The sequence below is a fragment of the Equus asinus genome, chromosome X (assembly GCF_041296235.1).
Source record: "Equus asinus isolate D_3611 breed Donkey chromosome X, EquAss-T2T_v2, whole genome shotgun sequence".
NCBI lineage: Eukaryota > Metazoa > Chordata > Mammalia > Perissodactyla > Equidae > Equus > Equus asinus.
Window position 1 is genome coordinate 43,078,235 of NC_091820.1, and position 14,443 is coordinate 43,092,677.

At 40.7% G+C, this 14,443-nt stretch overlaps 1 protein-coding gene across 1 annotated transcript in view; it reads right to left on the bottom strand.

Annotated features, from left to right (window-relative positions):
* Positions 1-272: 272 nt before the first annotated feature.
* LOC106838326 (amine oxidase [flavin-containing] A) overlaps positions 273-14,443 on the bottom strand; it is a 61,344-nt gene continuing 47,173 nt past the window's right edge. Inside the window, exons 10-15 of the mRNA XM_014852338.3 lie at positions 11,358-11,411; positions 7,728-7,785; positions 6,408-6,505; positions 3,636-3,747; positions 3,367-3,429; positions 273-3,175 (exon numbers count right to left, since the gene is read on the bottom strand). Coding sequence (XP_014707824.3) covers positions 3,029-3,175; positions 3,367-3,429; positions 3,636-3,747; positions 6,408-6,505; positions 7,728-7,785; positions 11,358-11,411 — 532 coding nt within the window. The 3' untranslated portion in view covers positions 273-3,028. The remainder of the gene's footprint in view (positions 3,176-3,366; positions 3,430-3,635; positions 3,748-6,407; positions 6,506-7,727; positions 7,786-11,357; positions 11,412-14,443) is intronic.

Consider the following 14,443-nt stretch of genomic DNA (forward strand, 5'->3'; position numbering starts at 1 on the left):
GGTATCATAAGCTGATTAAGTGAGAAAGCTTCAATCAGACTCCACATTGACTGACTGTGGCCCAGAATATTGTGGCCCAATATTCTAGCATTTAATCAGCTTCCAGGAAACCTTGATAAAACGTGAAAGTCAAATTAAACTATGAGAATTTGGAGTCAATACAAAGTGTTTTTTAAGCCCAGCATCCATGGACCACACCTCATTGTGAACTCCTGCTATAAGAAGCCATTTAACCCTGGGACCACTGACTACATAGAGGAGCGAGGTCTGAATCAGGGGTGGTAGTGCACTTTATTAACAAACAAAACAGTACCATACAGGCGAAATCGTACTTCAATGGCAACACATACATAGGTGTACTCCCACATGTAGCACTGAGGGCACTGTTCAGACAGAACATTAGGCAGCAAGTTCACAGTCAAACTAAATGTAGTTCACAACCCTTCAATATTTTTTCTTCAGTGTAGTATAAGTCCTTATTTAATAGTTGTGACAAAAAGGGTTAACTTTTAAAATCTACTTCTCAGGTGAGGCCAACTCAGCCTTCAGAATTGTGAACCAGACGCCTTAACAGGTCCAGGCTCTATGAACTGCTTACACCGACTGTAGCTTCTCTGGGTTGAAGAAAAGACCTGTGGTATCTTTGTGTTGCACAGTCTCATATACGGTGGGAGTTCTCAGTTCCGATTTCATGTCTGAAATGGCATTCATCTTGATGCTCAATTTCTAGTTTAACAGGGCTGATCTAATTAGGATAAATTAATTTTTCTCAAAAGTTTGAGCAGAGGGTAAATCACATACTCAGGAGTCCTTCCACGTTCAATACTTAGATATGTTTACAACTTGATTACTGTTAAAAATGTTGCCAGTTAAAAAATTTAAATCAGCATTTCCCACAAGGTGAACCAAGTTTATCAGTAAGTGAACGGAAACAAGTGAAATAGATCAGGGATGTGATTCTCAAGGCAGTTTGATATAATATGCGACAACTCCTTATGTACTGGAGCATAGCCAAGACATGACTAAAACTCCTAAGTTAGCTAAAATGCTTTTTAAAGGCAGAGTGGCAGAAAAATCCTGCTCTTTGCTCTTAAGATAGGCAAAACTAGTCCTTGCACCAGGGTCCAGTGACTTAATTTTGGATTGATGATAAGGTTAATTATGGCATAAACTTGGGTTGGTCTGGCAATCTTTAATTCCCATTCAATAAAAAATAGATAGGAAATTAAGAGGTATTGGGAGATAATGGAGATAACAAGGATATAAAATACTGAATATGGGAGAAGACAGAAGAAGCACGAGACTCACCAGCTATAAAACAATCACGTGACATTTAGCAGAGGGGCAAACCGAATGGTATCGCTCTATTATAAAAGTATAAAATAATTGAGATACATAGATTGACCTCATTAATAAAAAAAGATGAACTGGCATCTAGCATATTTGATAATGCGCGGAAGTAGGTCCATCAAAATTTTTATTTGAAAATTTGGGCACATAAAAGCAGCAGCTTCGGCTACTCAGAAACGTCATTTAAAGTAAAATGCCTCGTTAATCAATGATACAGAATAAGGTATTACTGGGTATCCGCCACCTGTGTACCCGAGTCCATGGAATCTTCTCAACTACTTTATTTGATCACATCTGTGTTCAGTTTTTCGAGATATTTATATTAAAAAAAGGAGTATTTTATGGCTGAAACCTTTCGACGGGGATTTAAAAAGTCTGATAGTTTTTTAAAGGGGAAAGACAAGAGGTGAGCACTGTTCTGGGCCCACATTTCTCCTAAGATAGAGAACTTAGTCATCATATATAAAATCACTTGATTTTATGGTTTCTAAAACTTACTAACTGAAGCAAGGGAGGTTATAATATAGAGCTGTAATTCCCTTTCTGTATTTGATACTCTCGGCAAATAACAATCAGAAATTTATCACATGTATTTCAGTTCGTATTAGAGAAATTGGCATGCTAACATTTACTCAAAGGTAACCATGTTGAAGACAAGTTAACAGATATGCCTAATTCTACTATGGTTGTAGGAAAAAAAGAAAAAATGTATGCCACTAGGGGCCTTCAGAAGGCAAGGATCTACCTGAAAAAAGGAAAATACTGCTTTCTTGAAATCGGCAGAGAATGTTATCATTGACAATGAGCGAAGAAATGGTTAGCCACCTTCCAGGAGAAAGAGCAGATGCCTTTTGCAATTGGTCTCATGCAGAGCTAGTCAGGGAGGCCTCTTGGGGAACAGTCTTGCCACTATTTTACTCTGCTCACCTGGGGAGCTGCACAAAAGTCACAGCAAGTCAATTTTAACATTATACGTTGGTAAACACTGCCCTCTTTAAGAAGAAAAACAGGAAAATACAAACAAGCTAGCATTAAGACTAGATGTCCAGAAACTTCACAGGAATTAGAAGTAGTCAGCAGAGTCCTGAGGCAGCAGCCCATAAGATGTCCCTTATACTGGTTTGAGGGCCTTAACATCCTCCGGCCTCCACTGCTTTCATTTACTATTTATTCTCTCATCCAAAGTGTGAGCTGCTCACGCCAAGAAGCTGTGAGACTCTGGGCTCTGGACCTATGCTTCCTCATTTCCTAAGGACTGAAAAGGACAGTCACAGGCTGGGCCTTAATCTACTCAACCTCGCAGAGAGAAAGTTAAATGCTTCATTTCTGCAATCATCCGGCATTTTGTGTTAAAGGGGAGAAAAACAGGACACAGAAATTGTGTCAGAATGAACATTTCAACTTTAACTTCTTGAAATTAAGAAAACTATCACAAGGTTTTATTCCACCAATCAACACAAGTTAGTCTACACAGACAAATAACAAGATGGAGCTTGATCTGACTGAAATTAATGAGGTGATTCTTTGGATTGTTTTCACTTTAACATTGACTAAGACTAAACTGAAGGATTAAATTCAGTGCACTTAAAGGTGATCCAATGACAAGGTCTTTAATTTGGCAACGTTTTGCTTTTGATGGTGCTGGGAAAGAGCAAGCAGAAAGCATTAGGCTGAATCTTTAGGATCGTGTCAGCAGCTTGAATTTGTATACCACGATCCACAGGGCGGTGATTGATGTGGAAAATCCAATGATCTTCAGGAGGCCTCCCACGGAAGGCAGGTTCCTCTCCCAGAAGGAATGGGTGATTTCCACAGCTGGAACATCCTAGATGAATGAACACAGATCATTAGCAGAAAACTCTTGCACTGACAAGGAGGGGCAAAACCTATCTGTAAAATCAGTGCACGGATGTGCCCTGGAAAGTGGCATCTACAATTACATCAGAGGCTAGAAGATGAGAGATAGGAGTTTTACATGTAGTTACTGGTCTATGGAAATGGAGCTGCCAAACTGACCTTTGACTCAGGTTCTTGAAGCCATATGTCTTTCTCTGCCACCTTCCCCAAAGCATTCAAGATCTGAAAAAAAATGGCCATGGTATTATGAAATGAAGTTCTGTAGTTTCGACAGATTCAAGGCCCTGCTGGCCACAGATGAGCCCCATGAGTAGAGTGAGGGGCAGAGAAGTGGACGTACAGATTTATCAGTGTCAAGATCTAGAAAGGCCAGGTACCAAACACACTGCTGGACTGAGGAGGGAGAGTGACTCCCCTTCCTCCCTTACCTCTCTAGCTGCCCTTTCTCCCGCCTCTACTGCTCCCTCCATGTAACCGCTCCAGCGTGTGGCAGTCTCCGTGCCAGCAAAGTAAATCCTGCCCACTGGCTGACGAATCACCCTTTAAGGGAACAGAGAGGTCACATAGTTACCTGGAAAGGCGCTGAGGGTAAATGAGCCGATCACTGCCCTCATTTACCCCACAGACAAGGAAACTCAAACTGTTTTAAAAACTCCCATGTGACTCAGCCAAAGGTGAAAGGCTCCTCCCCATTTGCTGCACCTGCACCCAAGGATCTGAACTTTCAAGCCAGAGAGAATCAGGCTGTCAGATCATCAGTCACTAAAGATGATGTTGACTTTTTCCTCACCAGCCAGAACTGGAATATGAGAACATGCATTAAATCCACAATCAGATTTCTTTGCTCTGTGGTTCCTGTTTGTGGTCTGTTTTGCTACCTACAGTCTTTCCAAGGGGGGCATTCTTCATGAGATCACATCTGACTGCAGACCCCAGCCATGCAGGTACTCCCAGGGTGTCAGCAGGAACCGTGGCGGTAAGTGGGGAGACAGGGAGATTAACTGCCTTCTAGCAAAGGAGAGACCTGAGGGCTTATATGTCTGTCTCCTTAAAAGACAACCTCTGCAGAGTTTGCTTCCATGAATTTATCTGGAGACTGGCTGAGGGCAGGGAAATGGGCCTTCTCTTACAAACAGGTCTTGGTGAAGAGAACCACAGAAGGGCTAAGCTGACTGGGCAACTGTCCTCTCCTACCTTGTTGACTTTGACTCCTGCCACATCCGCAGCCATTTTCATGAACTCTCCTAAGCTGCACACCTCCACCCCAAAGGCCTTTACCTTAATCCACTGTCATGGCTTTTTCCAATTCAGGAATCTTTGGCTTCATCTATTCCTAATCCTAGTCCCATCCTGTAGACTTCTACTTTAAATCCAGGTCCACTCCAGTTCATTAATCCTGTTATCACTAACAAAGCCTATTCATTCACAACTAGAGATTTGACAGAAATAGACAACAAAAATCACCCTTTGGAAAAGGAACTGTAAAAAGCACCCAAGATCAAAAAAGGTTTTCCGATAAATCATTTAATCTTTCATCAGATAATGACTTTCATTGAGATACTGCATAAGTCTAAAATAATTGATTCTTGCGCAACCTAAAATTTAACTAAAATCATTACTTAATTAACGGTTCAATTAAGAATAAACAAGGCCAGCCCAGTGGTGTAGTGGTTAAGTTCGCACACTCCACTTTGGCGGCCCGGGGTTTGCCGGTTCGGATCCTGGTTGTAGACCTACCCACTGCTCATCAAGCCATGCTGAGGCAGCATCCCACATAGAAGAACTAGAAGGACTTACAACTAGGATATACAACTATGTACTGGGGCCTTATGGAGAAAATAAAAGAGGCAGATTGGGCCAATCTTTGTCACCAAAAACAAAAGAGAATAAACAAACAAAAAAATTCATGTAAGGAAAGGATTAACAAATCCTTCTTCCTTCTCTGTGGACAAACACAACCTTGAGTTAACTTTCTAGCTCTGTTCCTTCGGAAATCTGATGAAGAATAATGCCATCTACGTTACCAGGTAACAGTGCTTATGGTAAAAATGTCTCCCCTGACCCCTACATTGGAAAATTGCATCTGGGCTGGGAAAATTGTCATGAATTGTAAATGCCTGGTAGGAGTTTATCATTTTGGGCTTCCCTGAGTGTGGTGCCTTTTGTAACTGGGCATGTGCCTTACAGGGACCCTGGACACTAAGCCTAAGAGGCTGTTTCGAGAGACAATGACCACTATGGGGCATGAGGTTTCTAAGCCAAGGTGAATTCTCCCAGCCTGAGTGGATATCACCTCCTCACACCTTAGCTGTATACAGCAAGGATGCTTCCCTGTGAAGAGGAATGTCTGATGCTGTTCTGGATGGCAAGACGTGTTTAGCCCATGTCCTTCTGTGTAGACTGATGCCACGGAGCCTAGGTTAGTCATATGAAGCTAAATTCTAGTTGAGCTCAAGAAGCCCCCTTGGAGGACACTGCAGCTTGCAGAATTCTCACATGTTGCTGACATCTGAAATGCTCACCAGTGTTCTGTGATTGTTCTAGGTACTGACAGCTGTTGATCTATGTACTAACATACTTATTTTCCTATGGATATCCAGAAATACATAAACTGACTATCTGGGGCATTAGAAATAAGAATGCTGATGATTATTTCTACAATTTCCATTGAACTTTGCTTATCTTTTTTTTTTTGGCTGAGGAAGATTTGCCCTGAGCTAACACCTGCTGCCAACCTTCCTCTTTTAGGATGTGAGCCACCACCACAGCATGGCCACTGGCAGACAAGTGGTATGCCCACAAGTGGTCCATGCCCAGGAACCAAACCCAGGCCACCAAAGTGGAGCACACTGAGCTCAACTACTAGGCCACCAGGCTGACCTGCTTATCTTTTTTTTTGTTTTGAGGAAGATTAGTCCTGAGCTGACATCTGCTGCCAATCCTCCTCTTTTGGCTGAGGAAGACTGACTCTGAGCTAACATCCATGCCCATATTCCTCTACTTTATATATGAGATACCTACTACAGCATGGCTTGTCAAATAGTGCTGTGTCTGCACCCGGGATCCGAACCGGTGAACCCAGGCTGCCAAAGCGGAATGTGCGAACTTAACTGCTGCACCACCGGACTAGCCTCTGACCTGCTTATCTTTTTAAGTTTGGTGTATGTCTTGTATTAATTGGTATAGTGTCTGGGTAGTACCTTCCATACTGAGTCATGATCCCTGGGGGGAAGTAGGCAGTGTAGCAGCCCCCTGAGTACTGCTCCTCACACCAGTTCTTCTCTTCATAGTGCACCGGCTGCAGATCAGTGGGGAGAAAATGTCAAAGGGAAGACAAAGCTGAAATGCTAGCGCTCAATAATAAAGGCTCTTCTGTGTTTTACTTTAACAAAAAATTTACATTAAAAAAAGGCAGCCCTGTATTTCTAACTCATTTAAGGAGAAATATGACAGTATCAAGTAATGGCCTTTTGTGAGGTACCAAGTGACAAGCTACGTATACTTTGACTTTCTCAACCTTTTCTCTAGGAGAGACATGAAATATTCCAATAACTGGAAGAGGGGCCTCTCCACGCAGATTCTGAAGTCTTTAGACCTAAGTATACAGGAAACCCCGCTGACAAGCAGGTTCTGGAAAGTTCTGCTTAAATCTCTGAATTCTCTGTATTTTCTTTACTTCGCCCATCTTTCCTTTCCTTCTCCCATCTGCTAAGGCATTACTGCTGAAAAAAGAGTGGAAGGGAGGAGGTAGAAGATAAGCATAGTGCCTACGAAAGGCTTTCTTCACAACCAAAAAGTGTAAGTTGGAAAAGTGAATGATGGGAATCCTGCTAAACAGGGGACAATTAAGATGAAAAGTGTTTCTCAAGGGACAAGAGAGAACCTTCTCTACTTTCCCTAACACGTCCTACAAGTTTGTTATTTGAACAGTTCAGAGGTAATAGCCTGAATGAGCCCCCAACTATCTGGTAGGTTCTTCAAAAAGAATTTCATTCTCATAATCGCTTTCAGTGGCAGATTGAAAGCACGGAAATTCCTAAAGGAGCCATGAATTGAGTCTACAGATGGAAAAATAAATCAGTATGACTTTGACCTGGGCGGAGAGTCCAGATTCAGTCCATCTTGTCAAGTGTACACTACTGTGCCTTCACCAACAAATGATGACATAGCTGGGATTTTATTTCACAGCAGTCAGTTGACATTGACAGAAGGCAGGATCTCTGTTCTGGGAACTGATCTCACCCCTCCGGACAATACCTCCAGCTCCAGGCTCTGATTACAATTGGCTGCCAGTTACCCAGTGAACATTTAAACAGCCCAAGGAACCGCTGCATCAGAAACTGCATGCACCTGACAGCAACTGTTAATAGCCTTTTGTGATTGGTGAAGTTAATCTTCTAGTAAGCATATCCCTTTGTACTCTCTTCATAAGACTGTCAGGAAAGCAGAATCTGCTTTGCTTTACCACTCAGAGCAAACGGGGCAGAACCTACTAGGGATTAAAGCTGGGGGTTTCTTACTTGTAAAGCTTCTTGGGATCCCAGTACCTTGGCGTAGAGCTCACAGATTTTCTTCTTCCTATAAAAAAGAACAAAAAATGTTAAGGAAGTAATAACTGATGAGAATAGAATAAAGAGAGCAAGTTCCAGGGCTCTTGCCAATGAGTCAGATTAAGGAAAGATTAGAATCAATGGCCTTCTGTAACTATACAAAACGAACAGTTCCGTGAATCTCTGCTCTCAGATTAACTCTGTGCTTCAATACAGTCATTTGACTTGAAGATTCAACAGAATTTTCCTTTTTAAAAATATTTTTGCCTCTTTCACTACCCTATACCATATCTATTCAAGATTAAAATGGGGAAAATGAGATTAAATTAAATTCAGTTTTAGGAATTAATTTTAAGTCACTTTTCTGGAATATGTAGAATTCTAGAATAATCCTTTTATAAGGATTTATAATCCTACTATAAGTTTATAGTACATATAACAGTGTCTTTTAACTATCCTATATCTATGTTTTAAAGATCTACAAACATATAAAGCTAATTTAATCTTTCAAGCAAAACATAAAATATGCTATACCTGGAGAGGCTTAGAGTCACTCCAGCCTAGTAATCTGTCACGTGACAGAATGGTCTGTGGACAGAGTACTTCAAAGGGCATCTGGGGAGTGGGCATGATGCACTATGTGGTATTACCTCAAACGCAGTCTTTGGTTACCCTCATAATTCATTATGTAAATGACTAGCATAGAACATGGCATGCATTATATCTTAAAAATCAGTAGTTTAATTTAACTAAGCACTTTTTGAAACAGACACATTTTAAACTTACAACCACTCTTGGTGATATTAAAAAGTTCCAATTTACTAAAATCACCCATTTTAGAAACGAACAGTTCTATTTCAGGGTTTGTTTGAATACGTTCACACTGATCCAGTTATATACTTTTGGTATTTGCCTACTTTAGTTTTTATATAGTTTAAACATTGAAAGTGCTCCAAATTATTTGTTACAGGCTAACAAGCAACTGGAAAGATATTTGCTAAAAAATGTGGCAAAGGGTTTAATTCAAATCTGTAAGACGAGCATTAAAAGCTGAAGGGACAAATGGCCAAAAATGTGTGTGTGGGGAAGGTTACACTTACCAGTAATAAAAGAAACAGACATTTTAAAAGATGACAATTTTATGTTGCCAATTACATTAGAAAATATTTTTCAAATATGTCTCCAATTTCTCTGAATCACGTGGGACAAAATATAACCTTGTAAATTTATCCAAATGCTCACATTTATACCATTTATATAACCCCAGAACTTCCATCTTGTGAATATACAGTGTTAAGTCAGGAGGAGGAGGTTGAATTATAAACATTGCTTACTGCCACCATTTTACCATGGCAGGTTTTAAGGGAGAAACAAATGCCACTCCTGAGGTGATGTCACTCAATATTAGGTGGCTATTTAAGTTCTAGTACAGACAGGAAAAGTTTGGTTTCCTTCAAGGAGCTGTTCATACTACAGATCAATAATCATAAAGGAGAGGCAGAACTGGAAGAAGTCTCAGGACTACTGTCCACCTGTCTGTCTCTTTCTGTCTAATCCAAGCCCCTCATTACAAAGATGAGGAGGCTGAGGCTCAGTGTGCTGAAAAGACCTGTTTAACATCACTCAGCTGATGAATGGCAGGGCTGAGGCTCTACTCTCCTGAGCACTGCACCTGTAGTAAGTGCTCAATAAAAATTTATGTAATCCAAACCCATCCTCAGCCTAGTATGGTACCCTCTTTCCTACTCTATGATGAGATGACTGATTCTCACCTACTTCATAAGAGTGTTACAAAGAATAACTCTCACATTTTGAGTCAATTAGAAAACAAAAGTTTTGATAATCATTATTTTGAAAAGTTTAATGATGCTTAAGTTATTTTTGGAACATGTAATAAAATCTTTAGTAAAACAGAGTGAAACCTAAAATCCAGTCAACCTACATTGTAGTTAATTTTTCATTCATGAATGATAAAGTAGTTATACTAGAAATATAACTCATTATTTACTGTATTCCATACTATGAGATGAGTCAAGGATGAGTTCATACAAATATATCAGGAAATTATCTTCCCCATCCCTTTCCACCCATTAAAATTACAAATTTTAGGAAAAGTTATATAAAACAAGGATATTGGAGCAATGCACTGATTGGTTAGTTGGGCTCTGAAAATAACAGAACATATTTTAAATGATGGCCAAAAGAGGTCATCTTGTAGGTGAATTTACCCACTGGTTTCTAAATCTGGCTGTTCATCATAATCACTGGAAAAGCTTGTTAAAAAATACAAATACTCAGGCCCCACCCCTAACTTACCAAATCATAATCTAATGGCCTCAGAAAAATATATTTTCCAAACATATTTTGGGAGATTTTGATGCAGTCAGTTCTGGGTACCAGTGCTCTGGTCAAGGGCATATTCAGAGTTCTAAGGGTTTTGCCTTATAAAAACTTTTGAGAAGTTCAGCCACCATGTGGAATCATAACCAAATGTCTACATCCAGGCTGGTATTTATTTTACTATTAATAAGGAGGGAAAGCAGGAAATCCAAAAGAAAATGTCAAGCTTAGTGTGGCGTAATGAAAAAAAGTACACATTAGATGCTATTTCTGACTTTGTCACAAGCTAGCTATGGAGCCTTGGACATCATTCTCTGTCACTGGAGCCCAAATTCCTCTTCTATTGAGTAGGTGGACATTAAAATAGTTCCCTTCCTGACATCGAATCTCACAGTAGCTCAAATAAACAAATTTGCATGCAAGTGTGGGAACTTCTGCAGCCTTTTCCTAACTTCCAAAGTCATCAAAGTAACTCTCAAAGGAAGGGCTGTTAGTGGATTTGCTGCTTAATTTATAAATTAAATGCAGAGAGAAGTACACATTTGCATGTGTGTTGGTCCTCTTCAAAAGCTAACAAAGGATTTAGGACTACCCTAAAGAAGGGAAGCCCAGAAATTCCCAGAGGCAGCCCCCCACCAGCCAAATGACTGTTTCCAGGTAAGAGTTCCAAGTAAGACTTAATTTGAACAAAGGATTCCAAGGCAAAGTAAAACACATACAAAGTACAAAGAGAGAAAGGGAGAAAGAAAGAAAAAAGCCACTGTCCTAAAATAACTGTTTTATACTAGGAAGCTCTAGGGAGAAGGGAACATCAGAGCCATGTCCTAGATAATGAAAGAGGAATACTTTATGTGCACAAGTTGCAACAGGTTGAAACACATATATATGGATTTGCTTTTCAGAAAAGTACAAGTCAGAGAACCTTAGAAAAGGAATAACTGTCTTGCAAGGTGAACAGGACTTGGCCTCTAAGGCTTTTTTCAAAGCTAATGTTTTCTGATTTTCTCTATCCATCCTACAGGGAAATCCTACCACTCAATCACAGTAAAATGAACACAAACATGTAAAACTCAATTGATACATACATATGGGCAAGGACCGAGTGGAGGGGGGTGTAGCCAAATACAAAGAGGTTGATTTGTTGGGATTTTGAGAATATTAGTGAATTATTTGTGGTTTTCCATAATGCTATTATACTGTGGTTAGTGCAGTAAGCACAATATAAAGCTAACCTTTTCTGTTTCAGACGCAAATTCTTACCTCATTTCTTTATGCAGCTTAGCAAGTCGATCAGCCTTTCTGGCAAGGATGAAGCTGGAGAGAGAGGTTACATTTGAACGATGAGGTGTTAGTAGTTTATCTCAAGAGTTGCTGCTTCTTTGTGAAGTGTTCTTGCCTCCACCTACTTGGCATTAATGAACGCTCCAACATCCTCCCATTATTTCCCTCTACTAGAGCAAATGCCCTGCTGTCTTCCCCATCTGCCTCTGTGTCCAAAACCCTTGCTAGGTTGTAGGCTCCTAAATGACAGGTCACCTCCTACTCAATATTCTACCCCCAAAGTTTAGCACAGTTCTTGGCATATAGTAGGAAATCAAATATTAGATGAATCAATGTTGGATTAAATGATTATCCTGGTAATGACTGTTGCCTTCTGCCAAATACTTGAAAAATTGGAATAACAAATATAAATAAATGCTTGTAGTGGATGCCATGGTGGGCCACCCAGATCCCTCTTCAGGATCAAGCACTCATTGCCCTCAGCTCATAGCTGAACCCTTCCCCAGCAATCGCACTCTGCAGCAGAGAAATGCCTGGCTCAAGGTCCCTCTTCTCCCCAGGATGACTGGCTCTGGGGTACCTAGGCCCGACCCCTTGCCTCAGTGCAGGACATCTCTGAAGGGTAATCCTGCTCAGAGTTCCCCATGGGATGGCTAAGGCCTCTGTTGGGACAACATTGGAGCCCAATATATCCCTCTGCCCGATCCTGATTCCTTCCCTTCCCAGAGCACTTCTCAATGAAACTCCTGCACCCAAATCTCCATCTCTGAGTTGGCTTCCTGGAAAACTGGCCTAGCACAGTCCCCAAATTCAGTAGCTCAGTAAAACTCAGTTATAATCTGTCTATTTCCCTTTAATCAAATAGACTCTATTTGGGGGCCGGACCCACGGCCAAATGGTTAAACTTCCACACACTCCCCTTCAATGGCCTGGGTTCGCGGGTTCAGATTCCGGGTGTGGTCCTACTCCACTCATTGGCCATGCTGTGGAGGCCTCTCACATACAAAATAGAGGAAGACTGGCACAGATGTTAGCTCAGGGCTAATCTTCCTCAAGCAAAAAAAGGGGAAGATTGGCAATGGATATTAGCTCAGGGCGAATCTTCCTCACAAAAAAAGGATTCTATTTATTATAATACTATTACTAATTGCATGTATATTTCAAAGAATTGAATTGTGACAAGAAGACCTTAGTTGTACTATTATTAGAAATCTTTCAAAAAGCCAAATGAGCTAAAGGACAATGAAATTATGTCTCCACTTAAAAAAAGCTTTAAAATTATATTTGTTTTGTCCTAGACCAAAAAGACAAGTAGATCAGGACTGAAGATGCAAGAGCTGAACACAGATATTTCATCTTCTCACTCACCCTCAGATTAAACTGTTCCTAATTTGATTGGCAATTCTTACAGAGCTGTTATACAAGATCATTCTGGGAAGCAAAGATGCAAAATGTATTTGTGTTAATCCAGAGAATAGTATTTCAGAGGAAGCTGTAGACTATTTAAGAAATTTGAATTACTGAACTTTATGGGATATAGTCATGATTTTGTTTGATTTCATACCTTGTGTTATGGCTTGCTAGTAATGATTTTAGTTAAATTTTGGGTTTATGCAAGAATTGATGATTTTAGACTTATGCAGTATTTCAATGAAAATCACCAATATCTGATGAAAGATCAAATGATTTATCTGAAAATCTTTTTAGGTCTTGAGTGCTTTCTACAGGTCCTTTCCTAAAGGGCAGTTAGTGTTGGCTATTTCTATCAAATCTCAAGTCAGGAATTAAATAACCTCTTTGATCTAATTCTAACTATGGACAACTACTCTTTAACGTTCTTTGGTGTTTTAGTGAGGAAATTAAACACACTGGCTTTGGGTTGAGGACCTTTCACAGTTCTAAAGTACAAGCCCTTTCTAGTTCCCAAAAGGCAGTAGTTATCAACAAATACAGTGCTGGGCAATTACCACTCTCATCCTCAAGGCTCTCCTTGGCCAGAGCAGAGAGCAGTGTCGAGGCAATAAAGCTTCAAGGCAAGAACAAGGTGGAGGCAACCGTCCAGATAAAACAGAGTAGAATATCACTTTTTAGGAGCTGCCTAAGTAACTCCATTACCATCTGGAAGGCTTCTGTCATACATGTCCTTGTAAATAAAGCTGAAGAAAGCCCAGAAGGGCAGATGCCACAGTTTCTAACTCCCAGGGCAAGAAGTTGAATGTTCTTCCATCTACAATTGGATTGGTCTTGACTGACAGTCTCCTGAAATCTCTACCTCAACCTCCTGCTTTCCTTTGGCATATAGAAGGTGATAGCAAACTGCCCCAATAATCTATATCCTTTCTTGCCCACTGAGGTTAGAGCTGAAGGGGATGGTCATTATGTTGTGAGCACCTGCCCTTCTCAGGGGGGCTGGTACGATTTCTTATATTTTACAGCCAGAGAAGGGGTTATAAGATGTCTTATTGACAGTCCAGTAGCACAGATTGCTCTCCAGGTCCCTTGGATCATGGGTCTGCTCCTTTTGGTTTTGTAATTTCCCTTTAATGATGTAATGTACATGAGCTCAACTCTCCCAGGGGTGAAGAGGAAACCTGCTGGTCTCTAAAAGTCACTTGACTACTCTAGAAGCTGTGCTCTTTTGTCATGATGTGGTAGAATAAATAGCCCTTTTGGTTGTATAGTTTTGAGGAGGACTGAAAGGCATGGCAACTGGGAGGCTGCAGCACTCCTTAGCAATCCCTTTGTGGGAGCCCCTACTTCCTTCTCTGGGCCCCTAGTCCCAAAGGGCAGAGCAGCTGTGTGGCAGGATGTGAGGAGAGGGGAAGAGCTCTCCTATTCCAGACACAGAACCTCACCCTGGACCATCCCTGGTAAAGGATAGCCATGGAATGACCTACTAGGAAAAGTGCTATCCACTCAAGGCCTGACTCTACTTTGAGCTGCACTTCCTAATTGGTCATCCATCTTATATCCGAGGGTAACAATGAACATATTAACATCTGTTATGAGGCAATGTTTGGAATGGAGAAGAGTATAAAGCCAAGAAACCCTAACTTTGGAAGGTT